The following is a 26790-nucleotide window of genomic DNA, read 5'->3' as shown; positions in this document are numbered from 1 at the left end:
CTCCGATGAAGCCACACATTCAGATAATTCTTTAGCAGCAGAAAGACTTGTTGCATAGGTGAAATGGGCTATTTTAAAAAGAGTTAAGTCCGGAGATGTTAAGCTTTATTTTATAGTTGTACGAGTGATGTGTCAAGATGATAAATGACTCAGTGGTGGGACCAAAGTTGTCTCCTGTCCCTTTTACACTTTATAGATGTTTCTTGAAGAGCATGAGTGGTGTAATTTCTTACTGTGCTCTTGCATCCGAGTGGAAGAACAGTGGGTTTCTCCATTGCACCGAATTAGTTTTTATGTATGTATAGGTTTCTGAATATTTTCATGCTGTAAGAGAAAAATTATGTAGGAACTAGGTTAGGTTAAGTTAATAATTTTGGGATAAAGAAATTGAAACTTTTAATCGTTTTTAAAGCCACATTAAAATTTAACATAGTCTGGGAATCAGCTAAGGAAAGTTTGATAGCCTTTGATCTCTCTTTGGTAAAAGGTGGAAGGCAGCAAGTGACAGTTTGAAATATAATTATCTTAAGAGTTTGAGATTTTGAAGACTTACTCACACACATAGGCATTCACAGAACGACACGGACAGCCAGCACTCAGAGACAGGTATGGATTGGTGTCATGAAGTGGGAAAGCTCTACTTTGGAGAGCTCTGCTGTGATCTTTATGGTCCCTCAGTCTTGGGGTGAAAGTGAACTTGCAAATAAATAAATATACAAGGAAAGGGAATGGAGAAACAGAGGGCCAGGTTTTCAGGCAGGAATATAACAACTCACACTCCGGCAGATGTGCCCACACAGGCTGCGCATGGCTGAGGACTGCTGCAAATGTGGTTCAGCACAGACAGAAACTTCAAAAGACTTGAGGTGTTTGTTTAATATGGGCCTGCTTAGAAAAGCTGCTCTATGGAAACTAGGACTACAGTTTTTATGTTTCAGGTGTCTAAATAGGTAATAGCCCCGGCTGGCCTGGAACTCACTCTATAGCAGACTGTGCTTGAACACACAGAAATCTGCCTGCCTCTGAGAATAAAGGTGTGTACCGCCGCTGTATGGCACATCTTGCTTTCTTAAAAGTACACTTTTGAAGAAAGTCCAGATTAAGCTCCGTTATTTCCCTTAAAGTAATTTTTGTATTTCAGTTTTTTCCTAGAGTGTCCCTTTTCTAATGTACATAATCACTTCAGTTTCAAGAGGTTGAAACTTCTTAGAGTGCTAAATATGTCCATTCACCTGCTTTTCAAGAATTTTTTTTTTTTTTTTTTTTTTTGGTTTTTCGAGGCAGGGTTTCTCTGGTTTTGGAGCCTGTCCTGGAACTAGCTCTTGTAGACCAGGCTGGTCTCGAACTCACAGAGATCTGCCTGCCTCTGCCTCCCAAGTACTGGGATTAAAGGCGTGCGCCACCACCGCCCGGCCTAAGAATTTTTTTATTGACAAGTGACTGCTAGCTTTTTTCTTTCTTTTTTTTTAAAATTGGAACAAAATGTCTTGGGCTTAGTACCCTGCCCCCTCCACGTGCACATCCTCAGAGAAATCCTGAGAAAACCATTAGAAATGTAAGAGATGTTAATTTTTTTTAACTACAAAAATGAGTTGTAAGCTATTAAAAACTTAGGGTGCTGTTACAGTTTTAAGAACAAGAAAGGAAAATACTCTTTAATTGTTGCTGTTTGATTACATAGGGGATCCCAAAGCATTAGTTCACTAAAAGTATCTGAAACCAAGGTGCTCTGAGAGAATGGAGTTTTGACTGAAAAAAATTTAAAGACATTAGGTTAGAAATCAGTGTATTAAATTGTAGAAGGGAATTCAGGTATTAGGAATTCCCTGTATGAATTGCCAAGTGTTATTCATTATGTGTTTAATTTTAGACAGTTCTTTGTCAGAGATAATTATTATTTGAAGCAGAGTCTCACTGCCTAGACTTCTGGGCCCTGAACTCACATAGCCTATGTTGGGATTAAAGATGGTTCCACACCTGGCTAAAGTCTTAATTTTTTTTTGACCATTTTCACAGTGAAGAATGGCTCTAAGAAAGTAGTTGAGACTTGAATATTATCCAGAAGTTTTAATCTGTTGGTATAATCTTAAGTATATCAGAGGTTTCAAATGGCATGGTAGGTGATAGAGAAAAGATAAGCATAATACTGTAATTCACAGTTCGTGTGAGGTGAACATGTGAAGCAAAACAGTAGGCTGTGAAGTCCATTGACAAGTCTTTAGTGGTGAGTTTACTTTTCCTCGAAATGACATGTTCATCTACATTGAGGAGAGCTATTTTATTTTTTGTGTGAATCATGTGGCTAAGTACATATTCTCTGCTTTATTTTGAAAGAAAAGTGAGATGCTTGTTCAGCATTTTTACAAATTTCATTGTTGTGAGTTAAAGTTATAAACTTATTAGTTATATAATATAAACTTAGTAAGTACAGTGCATAAAATAAAATTCAGAAATGCTGGTTCAGAAATCACACTGCCTGTATTGTGAGACCTTTTGAAAATTAATTATTTACTTTAATTTAGTTTTAAATTGCTCTTCTGTAGAGGAGAAACAATAATTGCACCTGCTTTACAGGGTCTGATGTTCATTAAGTGTGAAGTACATGTTGTTTGACTGTTAGTGCCATGCTATGATGATATTTCAGTGGTTAATTCAAAATTCAGCATTTTAATGCTACTTACAATACAAAATGACCAAATTTTGAAATAATTTTTTTCTTTTACCACCTTTGGCTAGTTCAATTCTGCATTTGCAGATTCAACTTCTACCTGTTAGTTCTGTTTTGAAGTTCATAGATCTGCTTGAGCCTTTGGTGTCATTGTAGGCAGGGTACCAGTTTTTTTTATTGGATAAATTCACAAAGACTTTATGACCTTTGTCTTCATTTATGAGATTTTACTGGTAGATTCTAACTCATGAAACTAGAACAGAATTTGAAATGTATGGACAGTCGCTTGTAGGATGGTACCTGTTTCATAATTTTCCTTGATTGTCCTAGAAGGATAACCTAGGATTCGTCTATAGTTTTATGAATTTTTAAGATAAAGTTGTATGGGTGTTATGTCTGTCTATATGTATGTCTATACATGTGTGCCTGGTTCCTCAGATCACCTGGAACTTGAATTATACTTTTAATCAAGGATGTGGGTGCTGGGAATCAAACCTGGGCCTTCTGGAAGAGCAGCTGGTGCTCTTAACCACTGGACTATCTTTTTTTTTAATATTTTTTATTATGTATGCAATATTCTGTCTGTGTGTATGCCTGCAGGCCAGAAGAGGGCACCAGACCCCATTACAGATGGTTGTGAGCCACCATGTGGTTGCTGGGAATTGAACTCAGGATCTTTAGAAGAACAGGCCCTTAACCTCTCTGAGCCATCTCTCCAGCCCCCTGGACTATCTTTCTAGTCCTTACCTATAATGTTTTTTATACCAGTCCTTATGAAATCACAAGAAATCACCTTGCTGTCATTCAAGTGAGCTTACGCGTTCTGCTTATATGCTGAACAAGAGGTGTAACTTGTAAGCAGTAGCTTTCTTATAAATTGTTAGTAATAGTAGAGTAAGTAGTACCTGCCTAAAAGTATGATTGTCAGAATTAAATGGCATAATAATAATAATGAGCTGTGTACTACAGTGTCCTGATTAGTAAATATTAAATGAATTTAATTTTACAAATTAAATTTTCTCTGGGTTCAGCTTTATGCTCCACTGCTTACTCTATCAGTTTGATCTTTGCTTATTAATTTTTAAAAATTGGGTTTATAATATAGAGTTATTTCATTAAATGAATATGTATAAAGGAGCATTTTTTGGCCCATACTGTTGCCCCCCCCATGCAATGTGGATTGTTTGAATGTATTATAATGTGCTTACTAGATACTTGTGTTACCCTTTCCAACTGTTATGACAGTAAAGGCATCTAAGCATAGCCAGCTAGATCTTTGGACTGGTATAATTGCCTCCAATTAAGAATAATTTGGTTCTGATGACCCACACCTGGAACCCCCAGTATTGGGAGGCAGAGGCAGGATGATTAAGTTAGGTCAGCCTGGGCTACAGGAGACCTTGCCTCATCCTCAGTGGGTGGGCAAGTGGTGTGATTGCTGTGCAGCTTGACATTAAGTTAGAATACATTAAGTTTTTTTTTTGTTTTACTGTTAGTAGCAGCAGTATTTTGTTTTTACTGCAGCTGACTGTTAGAAATTTGTTTTTGCTAAGTATAACTGATCAAATTTCTTGATTTAAAGCTCAAATTAAGTTTAAATAGTTTAATTTAAAATTTAAACTATTATGTCCATGCTGGAAAGCATCAAGTATGGTCCCTTTCTAGGGCTTTGCTTTTCTCCTAGGTCTTTGCTTGAATTTCTCTTACACATAGTTGATCACTAGTTCTCTTTAGGTTTTCACTAACATGTTACCCTAGCAGTAAGAACTTCACTAGCATATATAAGATGTTCCCTTCCATTTACTATTACCTTATTTAAAATTTCATGGCTGTTATTCCCTTGTGTTTTAGTTACTTTTCCATTGCTATGACAAAACACCTTGATCAAGACAACTTGTAAAAGAAAGCATGTGATTGGCTTTATGAGCCCATGATGGCAGAGAAAAGGCTTGGCTGCAGAAACAGCTGACATCTGACATCTTGACACAAAAGCGTAAGGGGACAGAGAGGAAGATGGGTAGGCAACTGGGAATGGGTGAGCCTTTGAAACCTCAACCCCCCCCCCCCCCAGTGATACCCCTTTCAACAACGCCACACGTAATCTTTCCCAAACCAATCAGTAACTGAGGACCAAGTATTTGGATGAGCTGGTGGGGGCCCGTCTCATTTAGACATCATGGATATTTTTTGTTTCTTCATGTTACATATGTCCATGCACATGTGTAGACTACATGAGGCAGCTAAAACTCATTATATAATTCCCCAGTCTTTTCAACCTTTTTTTTTTTTCTTTCTTTTTTTTTTTTTTTTTTTGGTTTTTTGAGACAGGGTTTCTCTGTGGTTTTTTGGAGCCTGTCCTGGAACTAGCTCTTGTAGACCAGGCTGGTCTCCAACTCACAGAGATCCACCTGTCTCTGCCTCCCGAGTGCTGGGATTAAAGGCGTGCGCCACCACCGCCCGGCTTCTTTTTTTTTCTTTAATGACGGGAGATCTCTTGTCCCAGGTTGTCTTGGAGCTAGATATTTAGCCAGAACTAACCTTGATCCCCTTCTTCTTTAGTGCTTGAATTACAACCCTTTACCCATGTATAGGTCTCTTAGCTGTGATACTGGTGCAATTATTTATTTAGGCTTTGAAAAAAGTAATATTTGATGAAAATATATTTTATGTAGGTTTGCTTTAGAGATTTTTGTTTGAGTTTTTTTTTTTTTTTTTTTTTTGTATATAGTATTGGGATAGAAACCTACTGCTGACCTGTATCTCTGGGTGACAGTCTCACTGAGTTGCCTGGGTTGGCCTTGAACAGAAATGTACTCTGAAGCCCAGGCAGCCTTTGAATTTATAATTATCCTGTGCCTGTCTGCCTGCCTACCAGAGTAGGTAAGATTATAGGCCTCTGCCACCAGACCCCGCTAAAAGTGAGACAGTTAAAATCTAAGCTTAAAGTCAATTTTTTAAAGTAATTTTTATTGCACTTTGTAATTTTCCCCATTCAGTTTATACCTGAATCAGAATAGCATATTTTGGTTTTATTTACTGTAACCTAAAATTTTTTTTTTTTTTTTTTTTTTTTTTTTGGTTTTTTTTTTCGAGACAGGGTTTCTCTGTGGCTTTGGAGCCTATCCTGGAACTAGCTCTGTAGACCAGGCTGGTCTCGAACTCACAGAGATCCACCTACCTCTGCCTCCCGAGTGCTGGGATTAAAGGCGTGCGCCACCATCGCCCGGCTGTAACCTAAAATTTAACTACAGTTTAATTCTCAAAATTAAGTATTTTAAAATTGCAAAAATTTTTGGATATTTAATTTTACATACACTATTAAATTTAATTATATGTTCTGAGTCTTTATAAATGATTTAATAGAACAGAACACTACTGTTCATAATCAGCACTGTTTTCCTTCTCTTGGTCTACCCTCTGAACCTTTAGAATTCAGGTCACATATCTACCTACCTCCCAAGTTCTCATTTCTGATCCTATTAGCAGCCTCAAATATTAACAGTGTATTGATATTTTACTGCATTTGTATGTCTGTAATCTGTCTTGGATTATGAATTTCTTAAATTTGAGACCATAGTTGCTTTCCCTTTGTAGTAGATGTTTAGTAAATCTGAATGGATGAATGAATGAGTAAATGGTTTGAACTAATATCCAATTCTGTGACAACTATGTGTATTTTATTGTTTGTAAATAAATGTGACTATGATCCCAGAAAAATTTCAGATTTTAACATGTGTAAATTATAAGATTTAATTGTATTTATTTCATGAGCCATTTTAAATAGACACTAGAGTGTATTTTACTTAAAATACCGAACACAAGGAAGTACTTAAATAAAACTTTGAGACAGATTTGTTTATATCAAGCAGCTATATAATTAACAGACTGAAAATACCTTTTTAATTAGACCTGCTTGTCTTTGTCTTCTATATTACTTGGTATCCCCAATGTTCTCTTTCTTTTGAACACTGTCTTATTTTGGAATACTTTAGATTTATAGAAAATCCGAAAAGCAGGATAAGTGTTCCTATATACCCTGTGTATATCTTCAATCCATTTCCCCTTATTACTGACCTCTGATGTATAGTGCTTCTGTCAAAGAAAACAGAAGATTATTAACTGAAGTTAATACTATACTCAGATTTTACCAGCTTTCCAAAAATGTACTTTTTCTCTTCTGTTGTCAATCCACATTTTACTTAGATTAGTGTGTCTATTTTAAGTCGGTTAGTATTTCTGTAATTAATGATTGTTTTACTACTTAACATGGATTATTTTTTAAGGTGCATTTTAAATTTTCTGTCAGTGTTTGACTAGTCATGGAGATCCCCATCTTCCTGGAGCTGCAGGACTTGGGTGCTGGGAACCAATTTTCATCTCTTGTAAGAGCAGCTCATGAGCAGCCAAGAGCCATCTCTTAAGCTTTAACAGGAGTTATTTTTGATACTAAGTACTTAATATCTGAAACCAATTTCTTAGATTTCTTTATATTTTTGATAAATGATAACTCAAGCAGTATAGCTTGAATGATGGATGATGGTACACTGTTTTTGGTATTTTTTTCTTTATTGAATTGTGTACAAATCTAATAGGACCTACCTTAGAAAAGGCAGCCTCGTTAATTTATATCAATTTCCCATAAAATATGTTCCCAGAGCCGGGTGGTGGTGGCGCACGCCTTTAATCCCAGCACTCGGGAGGCAGAGACAGGCAGATCTCTGTGAGTTCGAGACCAGCCTGGTCTACAAGAGCTAGTTCCAGGACAGGCTCCAAAACCACAGAGAAACCCTGTCTCAAAAAACCAAAAAAAAAAAAAAAAAAAAAAAAAAAAAAAAATGTTCCCAGAGTATTAGTGTTGTGATATGTCCTGTGAAAATTGTTCTTTTTGGACCCATAAATATGGGGATCTTTTTTTTTTTTTTGTCTTAAAGGAATTTTTATTCTTACTGGCCTGTCAAGGTGTCTCATGCAGTAGTAGCTGCATAGTAGATGTTAGACGACTAAAGAAGAAAATATTGTTAAAGAAATGCAACCTTATTATACCCAGTCTTTCTCAGCTTTTGATCATAGAATCTTTTTTCCTTCATAATGCTTTCTAAATCTAGGGAAACACGAAGTCACACCGTTTGGATTAAAGAGCCATATTGGAAAGTTTACCTATTTTAAAGAGTTCAATCAGTATGCTTAATTGCTTCCTCCCCTCCCCTCCCCTTCCCTCCCTTCCCCTCCCCTCCCCTCCCCCCTTCTTTCCCCTTCTTCCTTCCCCCTTCTTCCCCTTCCCCCTTCTTCCCCTTCCCCCTTCTTTCCCGTCCTTCCCCCCCTTCCCCCTTCCCCTTCCCCTCTCCTCCCCCTCTCTCCCCTGGCCTTTCCTCCTTTCTTCCTTATTTTTTCTTCTTATTTTCTTTTTTCTTTCCTCTTTCCTTTCCTTTGCTCTTTCCTTTCCTCTTTTTCCCTTTCCTTTCTGTTCCTTTCTCCTTTCCTTCCCCTTCCCTTTCCCCTTTCCTTCCCCTTCCCTTTCCCCTTCCCTTCTCTATCCCCTTTCCCCCTCCCTTCCCCTCCCCTCCCCTTCCCTCTCCTCTTCCCTCTCTCCCATCCTTTCCTTCTTTGTTTCTTACTTTCATTCTTTCTTTTCTTCCTCCCCCTCTTCCTCCCGTCCGTCCTCCCTCCCTCCCTCCCTCCCTCCCTCCCTCCCTCCCTCCCTCCCTCCCTCCCTCCCTCCCTCCCTCCTTCTTTCTTTCTTTCTTTCTTTCTTTCTTTCTTTCTTTCTTTCTTTCTTTCTTTCTTTCTTTCTTAATTGCTTATTTTTGGCAGGGGAAAATAAGTTGAGACAGGGCCTTATTGACCCAGGCTGACTTCAAACTCCTCTTTCTGTAAGCCAAGGCTGACTTGAACTCATGGTCATCTTCCATTTGAAGAGTGATGGGATATTTCTGAAACTATTGCAATAATTAAGATTAGTAATTAATAATTAAGACATCCCACCATTCCTTATAGTTTTCCTTTATTCTTCAGAGTCATCTTCCTTGTCTTTATCCCCTGGCAATCACTAATTTGCTGGGAAATCGTTTTTCAATAGCCTTCAGTGAGCCAAGTCTTTCCAGTTCTTAAGCTCACAGTATTGAGGGTGAATAGGTATTATGCATTGACTATGGAACTGGATAACGTTGAGGAAGACCTTTAAATTATTTAAACACATTTTCCTTGTAAAGCAAGCATATTATCTGATCCTGTTTTTCATTGAGGATTAAGTTATACACATTTGGATAAAATGCTCTCCAAAGTATTGCATATAATATCTGGACATTTTAGATCCAGTAGTTATATGTGGGAACTCCATACTACCTCCCTTTCTTACGATAGTATCTTAGCATGTGACCCAGACTGGTCTCAAGCTCCTGATCCTCGTGAATTCTGGGATTGTAGGTGTGCAGCGTCACACCTAGCTTTCCTTCTCATTTTTAAGGAGAAAGAGCTTAAGCCTTGTTAAGAAAATTTGGTAGATTTGGAGTTATTGTAAAATTCTGAAAATACAGAGTACAAGATATTCTAGGTGATCAGTGCGGTTTTTTAACTAGTTCACTTTTTACCTAAAACCATTCATAAAAATAATTTAGTCTTTGATAATTACTACATCTTGAAAGCATGAAATATCTTTTGCTTAATGATAGTGGTGTGTAGGTACAGTTCAAGTAGACTAATTCAACATCTGTGTAAACCACACATAACTCACTAAAATAAATTACATATGTGATGTGATTGTTTTCTTGTTCTTTACCTTGTTTTCTCTTAAAAGAAGATCCTCAGAGGATGTGTGTATATGTGCACAACTTTGTGTGCATGTGCAGACTTGTCATTTGTTGGGTGTAGTTAATAGTTTCTTTGATTCTACAGGAAAAAAAAACCTTGTTTCGTTTTGTTGTATGTGAATAATTTAAATGCTTTGTAAATAAAACAAGGCTATTTGTGGTTTCTAGTAGTTATGGGACCATAATTTAAATAATTGAATTTTAGCTCTTTTATGTGAACTTACTGTAAAAGCATTGTTTGATTATTTTTATCAAAATGTTATGGTTAAAAACATGCAGTTTTATGGTTTAAACCATGTAATTCTTTCAGATATGTCAAATTAATGAGCTATATAATTATTTTTCTAATAATGAATTGAGTAAGCATTTGGTAGGGTTTCTGGTAAAATAATGTTCTACATGCATGAAGAAAGGTCATTCAGTAAAGATTTGTTCCACATTTCCAAATGTTTATTCTAAAAAATAGTGAAGGTTTTTTTTTTTTTAAAAAAAAACAGATTCAGAAGTGTGTTCTTAGATTCAAAACTATTAAAATAATTTGGTATTAGGTGATTTTCAATTGATAGCTTTATTTCTTATGGTATTTTTTTTGTCTTTCTATAGGGTTGAAAGACACACAGAAGTCTTCATGGATATAGTTGATACATTTAATCATTTAATTCCTACTGAACACTTAGATGATGCCCTATTTCTAGGATCCAACCTGGAGAATGAAGTCTGTGAGGATTTTAGTTCAAGTCAAAATGTCTTAGAGGACTCGCTGAAGAACATGCTCAGCGATAAGGATCCTATGCTAGGATCTGCAAGTAACCAGTTCTGTTTGCCTGTTTTGGATAGCAATGATCCCAATTTCCAGATGCCTTGTTCAACAGGTAATTCTTACTTTTTTTTTTAAGTCTGCAATTTAAAATAAAGACTTTTCAGCAGCATCCTTTTTTCCTTTTCTTTTTTAAACATGAGCGTAGTGAATTTAGGGTTCTTTTCTTTACATGTAGAGTCTCTTCCAGGCATCAGAATTAGAGAGTTTCAGCTAGGCTTTCTTCCATGCAGTGTATAGAGTTGTTTTCAAGGGTATCATAGATCTAGGTAAAGTGACCGTGTAAATTGTCATATAAGATAGAATGTTTATAAGGATTAAAGGGGTTTCTGTTAACAATTACGTCCTCATAACTTGTGAAAATTGGAACTCATGCTAGAAATAGAGTTTGTCTGGCAAATAGGACACACTGTCACCTTTGGCCTGCTAGAGTCAGGAACAAGGATTGACTTGATATAAGCCTTCAGCTTTCATAGTTTTCTTGGCTAGAATTACAGATATATTTTGTACATGTGTTTCAAAACCAGACAGAGAACTCTAGGTCTGTGCTGTCCTGTACAGTAACCACTAGCCATACATAATTATTACCCCAAACTAACTTAGTTCTTGTTGAGATGTGCTATAAAATGTACATTAAATTTTAGATATTTGATATGAAAGAAGATTGCAAACTATTTCATTAACTTCTTGATTATATGTTAAAGCAATATTTTGAAGACATTTGGTTAAATTATGAAAATTTTGCCTAATTTTTTACAGAGTTATTTTATGAATGTGGGTCTCAAGAAATGCCTCAAGCTGGCCTCTACCTTCTGGGCTCATGAAATCCTTTTGCCTGAGTGGAGGATTTCTGTGCCTGTCTTACTTTTTTTGCTGGCATTTATTTTTATTTGTCCATCTATCTATTTAATTTGCTGAGATTGAACTCGGGCCCTTGCACATGCCAGACAAATAACCTGCCACTAGTCAGATGTAAGCCTAGCCTGTTTTTATAAACAAATGACTATTTGTACCTTTGAAATCACTCATGTGACTTGAACTGTTGGAAAGCACTTCTTTAGTATTTGTAGTTGAAGTAGCTGAAAGAGTAGTAAGGAGAGCAACTTTCTGTTAGGCTAAAGTATTCTTGATGAGAAGTGGCTCATATAATGGTACATGCTTATAATCTCAGCACTTAGGAAGCTGACGGAGGAGGATTTTTTAAGTTTGTGGCCAACCTGGGCAGCATACCAAGACCCTGTCTCAAAGTCAGGGAAAAAGACTGGGGAACACCTGACTGTTTCCCAGAGTATTTCCCAGACTTATGTGATGCTGATTTGTTTGCTAGTGACTTTAGATCTCTTTTCTCCTTTCAGTATATTTATTATTTATTTTTAATATTTTTTTGTCCAATATTTTAAATTTATATAGTAACTGAAGGTTTGGAATGTCTGGATTGCTGTTGACTCATACCATGCTGCCTGAAGACCTCAACACTGATTACTAGGACTCTGATTTCAATCACTCCTTATTACTGAAGTGTTTGAATTGCTGTTAGTGGTGTATCTCTAAAATGATTCCTTTTGTGTGGTGTTATCATTTAGGTCACTTTGTTATTTGTATTAACAAATGTTTCAAAACTTTAAAATTGTTTTCTGTATGTGTTGTGCAAGGTTTTTTGTTTTTTTTTTTTAACATTTATGCCTGTGTTTGTGTGTAGTTGAATATATCTTTTGTTAAGTGCTTTGGTAGCCTTTGCTTGTCCTCACACTATTGGCTGGTTTAGTGCACATTCAGGAGAAACGTTTCATACCTGTACACTTGTTGGAAGTACTAATAATAAATCAGTCACCACTGATAATGCTTTAGAGATCTGGAATTAGCATGGTTAGCATCTTGCTTGACAGTTTGTACTTATAAGATTCTGGTTCATTAGTAATCCTAATATTTCTACTGGCTATTTAAAAAACCTTTTTAAAAGATAATTTTTGCTGATATAAAAGTTTTTAACTGATATACAAAGACTTCCGTGTTAACATTTCTAGTTAAATATTTAAAATTCCTTTATCGAAATACTTATTTTTGAGAATTATTTATTAATTTTTATAATGATTCTGTTTTGAGTAGAAATGTTCTCATTAATTTGATGGCTGTAATTATCTTAGGTCTTTAGTAAATTATTTTTTTGTATCCATATTTGTATGGTATATGCACTTTTTAAGACATGCAAGATAATCTTTGGGACACTTACAGTAATGTTAAAGCTCCTGTTAATGATTGTTTAAATTTCATTATTTGCCAGTTGGTCAGGGGATTTGATTCACGCTTCTTTTTTCTTTTGAAATAGTTGGATTGGTCAAAAGCTCTCTTATTTTCTAATGACTACAAAATGGAAGACATTTCTTAATTTTTAATTATGGAATAATACTATATTTAAGAGAGCTTCAAAGAAGAAATTTTATTGTAACTTAATGAAAATACTTTGTGGAGTGTAATTTTTCCAGCTATTCATAAGTTCCTTTTTGTTGTTGTTGTTGTTGTTGTAAACATGATGTGGTTCCTAGCCAGACATTTGTACTCCATAGGTTTTTACTGATGGTTTTGACTGGAGGTAAACAGAGAAATGTTCCTGTATGTATTTCTCAGGAAGGCTGTATACTGTGGTTATTTTATAACTTTGGACTTTTTTTTAATAGTTCTGTAAACTTAGCTCTACTCTACAGAACTCTGGGGTGTTTCTGTAGCTGTTTGCAGATTTCTTTTTTTAGTGACACAGTTGGGTGGTTTGTATTGTATTTTCATTGTTTATAGAAACCTCATGCCTGTAATCTCAGTATTTGAGAGGATGAGGCAGGAGGATTGTCAAGAGTTCCAGTTCAGTTAAGGAAACCATATGACCCGGTCTCCTCAGAACCTTTGCTCATGCTGCTTCCTTCTGAGCAGAGTAGAGTTGTGATTCATAGCAACTGTGAGCTTTCTTAGCAGTAGTATACTTCAGTGCCGTTTTTGCCCATTTCTTTTTTAAAAAATTATTAATAATTATGCATCTTCGTAGGTTAGTGTGATAATTCAGTACTTGTACACAGTGCATGATGGTCCCTTTAGAGACTGACTTGTGTTGACAAGTCTCACATCACTTTATTCCATGTCACCATATTCCTTCTTTGTATTCAGCATCATTTTTGTTTACTTTTTACATCTTTTCTGTTTTTTCTCTTTTAGAAATTTGTTTTACAGTTTTCCTTTTTTGATTTGCACAGTCATATTTTCCTTGTCTGAAAATTTAATTGTGGAAGTTGTTAACAACTCTTAATGTATTCTGTATATACCATTTTACAATGGTATTCTATTGTCATAGGGACAGAGTAGTTCTTATCTGAATTTATTTTTCTTTTCCAGTAGTAGTGTGAATATTCCCCAAATGTTGGATTATTTTGTTTTAGATCTTTTGATGGTAAGTAGGAAATTTAATGATGTTTTACTGTGAAATAATTGATTATTAGCCAGGTAGTCCGCAGTTGTTTGGGGAAATGCTAAATAGCAGATTGAGAAATATTTACTACTGAGTAGTTTCCGTCCTGTTTTCTCTCCTTCAGGTTTAGGTTAGGGGAAGATTTTTTTATTTCCTTACAAGTCAGTGCTTGGGTATAGATAGGCCTTGTTAGGTAATGAAGCGGAGGGGGAAATCTGTTTTACTCAAAGTTTAAACGTTAATCTTCTCTTAAAATAATACCTAACACTTAGTATTGTTTAACTGAATATCTAGGTATCATATCCTAGATGTAAAATTCACCATCAAGACACCAAACTTGGCAAACATGTAACTTGTTTTTAGTTGCTACTTTGTATTTGTTTTGTCATGAAAGTCATTTCAGTCTTAAAAGTTTTGGGGCAGTGTTTGCAGAAGGAGCTTATAGGCAGAGGTAGTTTATGAAAAAAGCTCCTAGTTCTTTTTTAACAGAGGATGTCTATGAAGGAACTTGGTAAATGGTTAATGCTTTTTTTTTTTAAGATTTATTTATTATGTATACAGTATTCTTGATATTCTGTATACATGTATGTCTGCAGGCCAGAAGAGGGCACCAGACCCCATTACAGGTGGTTGTGAGCCACCATGTGGTTGCTGGGAATTGAACTCAGAACCTTTGGAAGAGCAGGCAGTGCTTTTAGCCTATGAGCCATCTCTCCAGCCCCAAGGTTAATGCTTTCTTGTTAATGCACACAGATACTGTGTAGAGGTGATTAAATGACTTTATTACATCTTTAGGACACCTTACGAGCTGTAGCTATGCACATAGTAACTGTCAGTTACATTGTTGTGGCTAAATATTAGGACCAAGAAAAATTTAAGGAAGAAAAGACCGATTTATTTTGGTTTAGAGATCTAGATTGTCAGTGTGTGTGATGGTAGGGAAGGTGTGGCAAGCAGTTGAGGGCCAAAGTAGGAAGGTGGCTTATTATCTGTCAGCTCTACACAGGAAGCAGAGAAGGAGAACAGGAAGCAGAGCTGAGATTTTAAACCCTCATAGCTCACCCCAGTGATGTACTTTCTCCAGCAAAGCTACAGTCTTAAAAGTTCTGCAGTCTCCCAGACTCAAAAAGTGCTACCAACTGCTGACTGTTTAAACACATGCGCCTCTAGGGGTTATTTCTTGGAAACCACAACAGTTATCAACAGATTTTCTACATGGTTAATTTCCCAAGTTCATTAATAAAAAAGCCACAGTGTCAAGATTGGAATATATCTTAAGTTTTCTGCTGCTTATGTAGTTGAATACTCTTTCAATCAGGGCTCTAAAGCTTTTCCTCGAATTTCATTTAGTTTTATTTTCAGTTAGGATGATGTTTTAAAATCTGTTTTTAGAAGAATAAAGAGGCTAGATTTGTTTTTAAGATTATGGCTTTAAGGGAGATTTATTAGGGTCTGTATGGAGATAGAGACAGAGACCCACATTGGAGCACTGGACTGAGCTCCCAAGGTCCAGATGAAGAACAGAAGGATGGAGAACATGAGCAAGGAAGTCAGGACCATGAGGGGTGCGTCCACCAACTGAGACAGTGTGCCTGTTCTAATGGGAGCTCACCAAGGCCAGCTGGACTGGGACTGAACGAGCATGTGATCAGACCGGACTCTCTGAATGTGGCTGACAATGAGTGCTGACTGGAAGCCAATGATAATGGCACTGGGTTTTGATTCTACTGCATGTACTGACTTTGTGGGAGCCTAGTCTGTTTGGATGCACACCTTCCTAGACCTGGATGGAGAGGGGAGGGCCTTAGACTTCCCACAGGGCAGGGCACCCTGATTTTTCTTAGGACTGGAGAGGAAGGGGGAGGGAAATGAGAGGAGGGGAAGAGGTGGAAAATTTTAATAAACAAATTAATTAAAAAAGACTGGGATTTAGAAAGGGAGATGGAGAAGAGTGACATGAAACAACTGGCTAGTGATTCAGTTGTTTGTGCAAATCAATGCTCTTAAATATGTGCAGTTAATAAGTACAGTGGGTAGAGATATGCGGCAAGCTGCCTTAAATGGTTTTTGTCAGGCAAACAAACCATCATTTCAGGTAGAATTCAGTTAGCTATAAGAAGAAAAAACCTTACCCTTGTGTGTGTGTGTGTGTGTGTGTGTGTGTAGTATAACAGATTTTATTTATATGCACACATAACTTAAAGCTATATATATATATATATACATATATATGTATATATACACACACATTATTTGTATATATATATAGTTTCTCTATGTAACAGTCCTAGCTATCCTGGAACTAGGTCTCCTAGACCAGGCTGGCCTCAAACTCATGAAGAGCCGCCTGTCTCTGCCTCCCAAGTGCTGGGATTAAAGACACGCTACCCCTGCCTGTCTAGTTTTAAAATCTTTTTAAGAATAGTATTTTGCTTTGTAGAGTTTGCCTAGCCTTGTCCTTACTGCCCCTGCAACTGTCACAGTCCTACCTTAGCCTGCTAAGCACAGTGTTTTTGTTTAATATGAAATATTTTGAGCTGTATTCATTGCTGAATGTGTATTTTGTGCTAGCCATGTACTAGGCTACAAATATACGAAGGCAAATAAAACAAAATTTGCCACAGTTATCATGGAGCTTAGCATTTAATATAGAAATAACAGTTCTTGATGAATTCTCTTAGTATATTTTGTAAGACCAGTTATGTATTTAGCATTCATTTGTTGGAAAAGATAGTGTAGCAGTGGCCTTGAGTGTTCCTGAGCTGTGTTGTTATGCCAGAAAATCTTGGATTATTTCTCAGAATTGTGATTTCAGCAAACAACCTTGAATGATGAAATAAAAGTACATTATCACATCTTTTATCCCAAAGAGCAGACTTGTTCACTGTTCATTACAAAAGCCATAACTGCTCTACATATATTATTTCACTTTCTTACTGTAGTTCACTGAGCATGCAGGCATCTCGCCAGGCATACTTGTGTGTCACTCCTGTGAAACTGGAAGAGGTCAGAAGCACTGACGACTTTCTTTTGTCTTGATAGTCTTGTGTATCTTGTCAGCAACTATGAATCAATCAAATCCTAGCCCCTTTACACTTCTTAACATTTCTGTTACTCATATATGCAGTAAAGAAGTAGGCACTTAGTGATCTTGGAAAAATAAAGCAGAGAAAGAAGAGGGTGGGAGACCAGGAGGCCAGGCAGTGAGCAGGTGTGCTGCATCTGGCCTTCTGCAGCTTCTAACCAAAGCGTAGAAACCTTGACTGGTGCCTCAGGGAAAATTATCTCAGAAACTAACCTAGAATTTCTGTCCATAGTTTTATTTTATGTTTAATAAGTGGCAGTCTTTAACAATATACTTTCAGGGAACATAGGCTTTATTATATTTTGAACACAGACCTTTAAAAACATATTTTCCAATATATCCCCTTATAGGCAGTACTATGAGACTAATGAAGACTAACTAGTATGGCCTAATCTCAAGATGGATCTTAAAGTTATTTTTCAAATAACTTTTCTTGGGTATAGGTTATATACTGTTTGAGTGTTGCCAAGACAATAAAGTTTTTCTTGTTTTCTTTTGTCAGTTAAGTACATGGGGATGAGATTGTGAAAATTTAAGGGGGTTGTTAGGGACATTTGTTTACAGGTTTGCTCTGCTCTCTTTGTAGAAGATAGGGCCAAGAAGCCGCTGGGATTCTTTGTAATGTGCCCTGTGTGGGGGGTGGGGGGAGGGGTTCCATGGGGAGGACTCATATTAGACATGCAATTTTGTCATAACTTTTGTTTTACAACTCAAGTTTAAAGTGGTAACTTATAGAGTGAATTCCTGTGTTTGATCATCTTTCGTTGAGTGATTATCTTTGATTATTTTTCCTGTTAAGATAACATTGCAGAATCCTGCTATCATTATCTCCACAGCACTACCTGCTGGGTTTTGGCGTTCTTTTATGCCTTGATTTTTCTCCCTGGATTCCCCTCTATTTCATCTTCATTGGTTTAGTTGGAGAATCTTCTTAGACGAATTCTCAGCTAAAGTTTCTGGTGTGAATACTGTGCTTTGCTGTCCATTTCTCTCAAATATTACCGTTTCCTAGTTCTGACGTTTTGCTACAGACTTGTAATCTGCCTGCAGAAGTCATAGCTGTAAGTGCATCATGATAGTTATTAAATGTGGCTTAGAGAAAAACTCGTGAAATCCTTTACATAGAGATTTGTTAAAGTCTGAGGCCATCGAAGGTGATGAGATTGCTGAGTGCTGATTGATGTATGCCCCCTTTTCCTGGTAAAGCTAATTTCCTGTAACTACTCTTGAAATCAGGATGAAAAAAACCACATTTTTCTTCATGTGGTTGCACAACTACATTAGATACCAACTCCATTAATAAAATGCGAAAAGTGCCCCTTGTGTTGAATGGACAGCAGCTGATACTAGTTTAAAGGACACTATTAACATATTCTGAAATTGTTTTATGTAAAATGACTATATTTTGATAGCCTTACTCTTTTTAGTAGGAATAATGCTTGCTGGTCCTACAGCCCTCCTGTATCTGCCTTCCAGATACTAGGTCACAAATGTGCACCACAGCACCTGGCTTTCGTCTCATTCTTTTTTCTGCTATGTTTCTTGTGTGCATGTGTGTGCATGTGTGCACTATCATTCGTATGCTTATGTATCTTCATGTTGGTGCAGCTGCTTGATTAGATCCTTCTGGGGCTTGAGATACCAGTGTTTGTGAGATACTTGGTAGGGTTTGAACTTGGGAGAACAGTGCTGACCTTAACCCTTGAACTAGCTCTCTAACTCGCCAAATTTTATTTTTATAGCCCATACTCTCAACTGAAAATTTAAGTAAGTTCATTATATTTGCATATACTACTTTGAGAGAATGTTCTAATTTAATTGTTTGGTGATTTTATATAATTTTATATTTATATATTTTAATGTGGAATTTACAAGATTTTTGGGGGGTCAGTGAGATGGCTCATGGGTAAAGGTACACTGGTCAAGCCTAATGACCTGAGTTTAATCTACATAACAAACGCATGTGGTAGAAGAGAAAAAACTCGCACAAGTTTTCCTTTGACCTTTACTTGCTCCACCCCCATGAGATAAATGTAATAAAGATAAAAAAGGTTTATGGACACTGAAATTGGTGCTTGTTATATTAGCGCACTCGTGACTGAGGCAGGAGGATTGTTGCAAATTAGATGTCACCCTGGGCTTCAGAGTAAAAAGAAAACAAGCCAGGCGGTGGTGGCACATGTCTTTAATCCTAGCACTTGGGAGGCAGAGGCAGGAAGATCTCTGAGTTTGAGGCTAGCCTGGTTTATAAGAGTTAGTTCCAGTACAGGCTCCAAAACTACAGAGAAACCCTGTTTTGAAACCTTCCCCACCAAAAAACAAAAAAACAAAAAAAACCTCACCTCCTCCAAATAAAACTACTCCCCCAGAAAGAACAGTAAGAGAATTTGGAACCTGTGTTCATGTATATGGGTGATAGGTATTCTTAGGCAGAACGGTGGGCAGTCTATGATTTTCTTATTTTATTTTTTATCATTGTGGGTGTGAGTGTTTGTGTGATGTGAATGTGTGTACCATGGTACACAGGTCATGGTTGAAGATTTGTGAGCCAGTTCTCTCATTCGGCCTTTATGTGATTTCTGGGCATTGAACTCCAGTTGTCAGGCTTGCGTGTTAAATGTTTTTATCTGCTGAGCTGTTTCTCCTGTCCCCCCCTCCCTTTTTTTTTAAATGTGAAGGATTCATGAGATGTTTTTCTGAACTTGAATTTATCTTGTTCTAAAAACACCATAATTAACTTCTTTATGTTAGGAAGGACAGTGAATAATAAAAACCTTTAAGTGCTTTCCCATGTTGCCTTTTAAGGACACTGAACAGGAAAGGGTTCTGACTAAAGATTGAGGTGGGGACTGGCATCTCAGCGGCCTGGAAGGAGACTCTTGGTTCAGGGCCTTGTCTTGGCTCATTTTCTTTCTTCTTGATGTGTACCTACTTGGTTTTTGTAATGTCTTGGTAGGGGCAGGTCCTATTTTTAAAGAAGGAAAGTCTCACTGATGACCTGATTTCCATCCACTTGACAAGCTTAGACATTCTCTGCCTTCCTGCTAATTCCAGAAACACTGTTTTCCAGCCTTTGCTCTTTCCTAGGTTCTGACTTACTGGGTTATGTGGTCTCAGAATATTTGACTGCAGTTTTAGATAGGGCTAGGTTCACCCTAGTGTGAAAACAACTGCATTTGACATTGTGAATCTTGTAGGTCACAGCCTAGATAGTACTCAGCATCTGTAGTAAGGTGGATTGGGTAATGCAGTCTCTATGAGTGACATGTACCCAGATACAGAAAAGATGAGCTGAGTGATCCTGAGCAGTCACTAGTAGCTTCAAGCTTGCCTGCCATTCACTAGTGCTCTGTGTACTGATACCTCTTCCCACTTCTGTGTCACCCAAGGTATTTAGAATGCTTGGCTTATTTTCTGAGCTGACCCTGCTTTACTTATCTAAGACTTTATACCTTTTCTGTTTATTTTTCACTTCCTTAATGGATTGTAAGCATCCAGCATCTTTTTTTATCATAAGGGGAGAAAGCAGGTTATTGTAGTGTTGAACCCTGAAGAAGATGGGTGTTCACATTACTGCTTGTTTATTTGAGGCTTCATTCGTGTGTGTGTGTGTGTGGGGGGGGGGGTGATGGCTGGGCACAGAGGTCCATGTCAAGTGACTTACTTGGTTACTCTCACTTCATTTTTTTGGCTCAGGGTTTCATGTAAACCAGGACAGCCTTGAATTCATTAGGTAGCCTCATGATCTTGAATTCCTGATTCTTCTGCTTCTACCTCCCAGGTTGTTAAGAGTATAGGGATTAACTATCATACCCCTTTTGCTACACATTACTAAAATGTTGCTTTTTTGGAAGGGACAGACTAAGGGTGTTTATTTTTTTGGTATCACTTACCACTTAGACTTTTTCATAATAGAAGAGGCCATTATGTTTGTAATACCTGTCTTGCAAATAATATAGTTTCTTTGTGGTTATTTTGAGTCTGGGCAGCCGGGAACAAATAAGCGGCCTCCCTACAACACTGTCTCATTTTAAAACACTTAGCCTGCTTTGTAAAACGAAAATATTTAACTCATCTTTAAGTATAATAACTGTTTTAAAGCCTTTGTTGTGAATTGATACAGACACTTGATGTGATATATCTTAATAGTCACTTCCCATTCTATTACTATAAACAGTCTACTGTTCATAAAGTTTTAAAATATAGAGAACTGTGTATTAATAATGCTGTAATGCAGAACACTGAAGGCAGATGTATGTTTAGGTGTCAGTTTCTCTTTTCTAGCAGGTTCTGATCCTCAGTGTCTCTCATCAGGAAGTGTCCTAGAGTTAGCTTGATTGAATATTGGGAAAGCTAATTTGTTTTATATTTTAGGTGAGTACAAGTTTTTCTTCTAGGTCATTGATTATTTACTTATAGATACTTTCTGGGAAAAGTAGCTTCTTGTGTTTACTTTTAAAGCTGCTGTATGGGGAGTAGAGAGCACTTGCTCTTAGAGGGCCTGTTGTGCCATGTTTTACTCTTGTCTTTTTGGGGGCTCACCACCCAGCTCCTAAATAAATCACACACAGAGGCTTGTTTTTAGTTATGAATACCCGTCATTGGCTTATTTCTTGCCAGCTTTTCATAATTTAAATTGTCCCAACTACCTTTTGCCTCTGGACTATTTCCTTTTCATTCTAATTATATCTTTCACTCTTACTTTGTTTCTGGCTGGGTGGTTGGCCCCTGATGTCCTCTCCTTGCTCCATCTTGTTCCTCTTCCTCATTTCACCTTCTATTTATACTCTCTGCTTGCCAGGCCTACCTTTCCTTGTTCTTGCCTTGCTGTTGACTGTTCAGTGCATTATTTTACCATCAGGTGTTTTAAACAAAGAATCACAGTTTCACAGAGTTAAACAAATGCAGCATCAACAAAAGCAACACATCTTTACATCATTAAGCAAATGTTCCACAGCATAAACAAGAGCAACACATCTTAAAATTATATTCTCCAACAAGGACCCGAGTTCAGTTCCAGCACCCATGTCAGGCAGCAGCTCATAACTGCCTGTAACTTCAGCTCCAGGGCATCTTAAGCTACATTGCCTCTGAGGACACTACACTTATATGAACAAACACACAGACACACAATCATACACAGAATTAAAAATAAAACACATCTTTTAAAAAGTGCTATATAAGGGATTCTATAAAATTGATATTACAGTATGATTTCAATGTATACAGACTTCATATATTTTGCTTAATACTTGACATAGACTTTTAAAAGTTTATACACACACATTTATGTGTTTGTGCATGGTGATTAGGTCACCTGGCTTGTTCTGTTCTTTATTTCCTCCAAATTGGAAGTGAGAATTAAAAGCTTGATTAGAGTTAAGGATAAACATATTTAAAAGACTTCTTCATGTGTAAGGCTTTGTAGTTAATATATAATGTCAGAAATCTTACTGTGCTTGATTGTGAAACTCTTTATGTTAAGTTTGATTACCAGGTTAAGGTAATAAGAGATAAATCTCTTCTTAGGACTTAAGATGACATGCCATCATAAAACCATAACTTTGCCAACATGAAATACTCTGTTTCTCATTAGGTTTTTTCCTTTAGTGCGTTTCATTCTTTGGCAGTGCTTGTTGGCATCAGTTGTAACCATTGGTTATTTTAATTTGTGTTTATTTGCTGGCATTTTTTAGTGAAATTAAAATTTTGCTCATCACCTACAAGGTAGTATACAATTCCTATTGAGACTTCTGAAAGGGACAAAATTAGCATTTAATTAGCAGTTTGAGAGTTTATATCTGACACCATGGGGAGGGTGCTACTATTATCCCTTTTGTCACGAGGACTCTGGATCTAAAATACTGTTAGAATGTCCTTTTTTACACTCCTGTCTTTAATCTTTTCCTTGTAGTTTTTAAAGAGGATTTAGTTTCTAGACATGCGTTCTAAAAAATACTAATTGTCTTTTTTTTTTTTTATTGAGAGAGTGGCTTTTTTTCTTGTCTCTGTGACTTCTAATTTGTGTTTCTAAACTTTTAGCATCCTAACTCTGAATTCTGCAAAGGACTATCCAACACTTCTGTAATTTATTTAGTAGAGTTCTTTTATTTCTATTGATTAAGCTGACTAACTCTAGCTGAACATGAAGGTTGTAAGTTCTTGACGTAGATAATTGGAATCTGTGATGTTTTGTGCCCATTAGTCCTTAAGATTGAATAGTGTATACTTCTGCAACTGTTTAGACATTGATACTCTGTCAGAAGGCTTAGGCACAAATTAATACCCTTATGAAGTTTATGTTTTATTTAGTTGTATGTGTACAACCACCAAAGTTCCTTCCTGGGGTGTGGTGGTAGCTTTCTAGGGGAAGAATACATTTCCTTAAGAAGTTTGAAGAAGCCTTTCTTGTTTGTCTCTGTTTTCTTTCATTTATGTTAAAGTGTATGTTAGTCCACTTTTTGTCACTATAGCAAATGTCTTAGGTAACCAAATAGCACAGGGAAGTTTTATTTGGGCTAACAGTTTTTTTTTTTTTCCCTATGGGCTAACAGTTTTGTAGGTTTCAGTTTCAGTCCAGTCAGTTGACACCTTTACTTTCAGATGTGGGAAGCAGCATGTCGTCTGCTGTAGCAAAAGAGCTTAGTTCACGTTTTGGGGGAGTGGGCTGAGGAAGGGACCTTCATCCCCAAACACCTTTCAAGAACACCCTCAAAATTACCTGAAGACCTTCCACCAGGCTCCACCTCTTCAATTTCTCCGGCCTCTCCTTAGAGCCTCCTGGAGACCAAGCATCTGATACATGGACAGTAGGGAACCAACTACGATCCAAGCTACAGCAGTTACAGAAGAATCTAATTGGGAACTGACTCATTTATTCAATGAATAAAAACAGTTTATGTTTCAATAAGAGGCTGAGTCTTTAAATTTAAAAGCTTATTCCTATTTTATGGCAGCTTGATTCTTATTAAAGAACATCCTAAGCATTAGCAGTATACTGCATGGTTGGAAAGTCTATGTAAGGAATTAAGGTTTACTTTAGGTTTAATTAAGGTTTACAATAAGTAGTTGATTCTGTACTATTTGCTCACTTTTAAAATGCTGTATATCTGTCAAGTGTTGTGCTGTTTAAAGTGCTGGAGGGTGCAGCGATAGTTGGTACAAGTTCTGCCCTCATGTAGCTTCTAAGTATAATTGTAAGATAATAGAGTTTTTCCTGCCTTGCTTGCTTGCTTGCTTCCTTTCTCCCTCCCCCAGCCCTCTCTCCCTCCCTCCTTCCCTCAGTTCCTCTCTTTCTTTTTCATTCACTTATATGTTACATCATGACTGCAGTTCCCTCAGAAAGGAGCAGGCCTTGTAGGGACATCAGCCAAACAGCATAACAAGCTATAATAAGATCAGACATACCCCATAATATCATGTTTGGATGAGGCAACCCAATAGGAAGAAAACAGTAGGTGGAAGAATCAGAAACAGCCCTAGCTTCCACTGTTCGGAATCCCATAAGAACTCCAAATTACTCAGCAATAACAGACATACATGTAGAGGACCTAGGTCAGAACCCAATGGACTCCCTGATCTTTGCAAGTCCCTATGGTTCCCAGTCAGTTAGTTGATCTGTGGACCATGTTTATATGGTGCTCTCTCACCCCTCTGGTTCCTCCTATCCCTCCTCTTCCTTCTCTGTAGGACTCCCCACACTCTGCCTAATATTTGACTGTGGGACTCTGTGTCTGCTCCCATCAGCTGTGGATGAAGTTTCTCTGGTCTCTAATTCTGCTAGGCTCCGATCCCAGGACACTGCAGGCAGGACAAACGAAGTCAAAGGTTTTTGTGGCTGGTTTGGTGTCCCAATCCCTCCACTTGATGCCTTGCCTGATTACCTTAGATGGCTGGTTCGGCTCTGTGTCCTCCATTACAGGGAGTCTTTGCTAGGGTTACTTTTGTGGATTTCATGGAGTTTCCATTGTACTAGGTTTCAACTTCATCCCCAAAATGCCTACCCCCATTCCAGTTGTTTCTCCCTCCTCTCTACTTGATCTCTCCTGTTCCCAACCCTACCTGTCCCCTAGTCTACCTGCAAAAGTCTAGTTTTTCTTACATAGTGAAAGAGATTATTTGAGTGTGTTCTATTAAAAAGAATGTTTGGAGGCTGTGGAAGTGTGTCATTTGGTAGTGTGCCCTGCAAGCATGAAAACCTGACTGATTCAGTATTTTTGATCCTGTTATTTTTCTGTCTATGGTAAAGCACCATGACCTAAGCAATTTACAGAAGGAAGAGTTTATTGAGTTCCAGGGCAATAAGGATAGATTATGTTAGGGTAGTGGCAAGCATCGCAGAGGCACAGAAGTTGAGATTTCAACCTTCAGATGTAAACACAGAGCAGAGCAAGCTGGACATGGCCAGAGTCTAAAAAGCCTCAAAACCTGCTTTGGGTGACATACTTCCATTAGCAGGCCACCCCTCCAGAACACATCCAAGTCGCACCATCTTCTGGGAACCAAATCCTCAAGTACAGGAGCTTATGGGAACCTTTCTCATTCAAACCACCACAAATCCACAGAATTTACATAAAAAGCTGGGTTGGGCTGGTGAGGTAGCTCAGAGCTTAAAGATGCTTGATACCAATGCTGATTGCTTGTGTTTGATTCCTGAAAGCCACATTATTTGTCTTTAGATCTCCATATGTGGGCCAGGCAATACACATGGTCATCACCTCTAGTACACAAACAGGTAGGTAGGTATAGGTAGGTAGGTAGGTAGGTAGGTAGGTAGGTAGGTAGGTAGGTAAATGATAGATGGATGATAAGTAGATTGATGGATGGATGATAGATCAGTAGATGATAGGTAGGTAGGTAGGTAGGTAGGTAGGTAGGTAGGTAGGTAGGTAGGTAGGTAGGTAGGTAGGGCAAGCTTTTTAAAAAGCTGGCTGCAATGATGTGCACCAATAACCCAAGTTCTGAGAAGACAGAGAAAAAAGGATCCCCAGGGCTTGCAGTCCTGCCATTGTAGAGAAACTGGCTGTTTTGGCTATCTCCAGCTTCAATGAGAAACACTGGCTCCATAATAATGTAAAAAAGCGTAAGGAAGATAAAACTGCTGACCTTTTTTTCTGGCCTCTGCGCACAGGTGTGCATACACATACCAAAACGAGAAACAACAAATAGTAGCAGTATTCAGGGAGACGTGTAGTGGTCAGCTTTTTGAAGATCATGGCCAAGTAAAATACATTGTAACAAAAGCATATGGAAAGAGGTGGTTGGTTAACTCATTCATTTAAGGTAATTTGCTGTAAATTAATAATTTTGTCATGCCTAGAGTTCTTACATTTTTATAATAATTTACAACTTTTTACTTGTGAGTTAGCATTATAACAGGGAGGCTGTTCAAATGAATTAGGACATTGATCTCCACATGATCTATCTTAGCAGAAAAGAAAAGCCTGAATAATAAAAATAAAATGAAAGAGCCCTTAAGTATTCCCTACATCCCTCTCCAAAAGACTGCCAGTTAAGAGTGTTTATCCCATCATTAGGCATTCTAGAATTGACCCGTGAATATATGTATCTCTTGCGTCCATGCTTTTAGATGCATGGGGCGGGTACAAACTGAAATAAAAAATTTCAATGTGTATTTTTGTATATTCCTCAGTTTCATAATGTTGTTTAGTAGGGTAAAAAATTGCCCTTTGGTTCATTGTTAGCTTTTCTTGTGATGTTCTATATTTAGATATTCATTTCATGAAATTTGTTTTAAGATGGTATTTTTAAAATTAGATTTTCCATGTTTTCCATAAATATGGTTTGCAGTTATATGACATAATATACCTGTCTTTTCTTTTCCCTTTCTATACTTGGAAGAATTGAAGTGTGGGGCCTTTATTATTGAATTTCATTGTCAGTACATGTTATTTTGAATTTATTTTTGTTTCAGCATCTATATTTCGCTTTTCTGTCCCTTTT

The 26790-nt window shown here is 37.3% G+C and overlaps 1 protein-coding gene across 5 annotated transcripts in view; it reads left to right on the top strand.

Moving 5' to 3' along the window:
• The window catches only part of Phf3 (PHD finger protein 3), a 72757-nt gene that overhangs the window by 1945 nt on the left and 44022 nt on the right, over positions 1–26790 (top strand). For 3 of the 5 annotated variants that reach the window (XM_057794650.1, XM_057794649.1, XM_057794651.1), the window contains exon 2: positions 10078–10346. The exons of 1 other annotated variant lie outside the window; for it this stretch is intronic. In XM_057794650.1, coding sequence (XP_057650633.1) covers positions 10103–10346 — 244 coding nt within the window. In that variant the 5' untranslated portion in view covers positions 10078–10102. Of the gene's footprint in view, positions 1–10077; positions 10347–26790 lie in introns of those variants that run through there. One more of the 5 variants, XM_057794654.1, reaches the window with a different exon arrangement.

The sequence above is a fragment of the Chionomys nivalis genome, chromosome 19 (assembly GCF_950005125.1).
Source record: "Chionomys nivalis chromosome 19, mChiNiv1.1, whole genome shotgun sequence".
NCBI classification, from domain to species: Eukaryota; Metazoa; Chordata; class Mammalia; order Rodentia; family Cricetidae; genus Chionomys; species Chionomys nivalis.
Note: the sequence above shows the minus strand (reverse complement) of the source record. Positions and strands in the feature narration are given on the sequence as shown.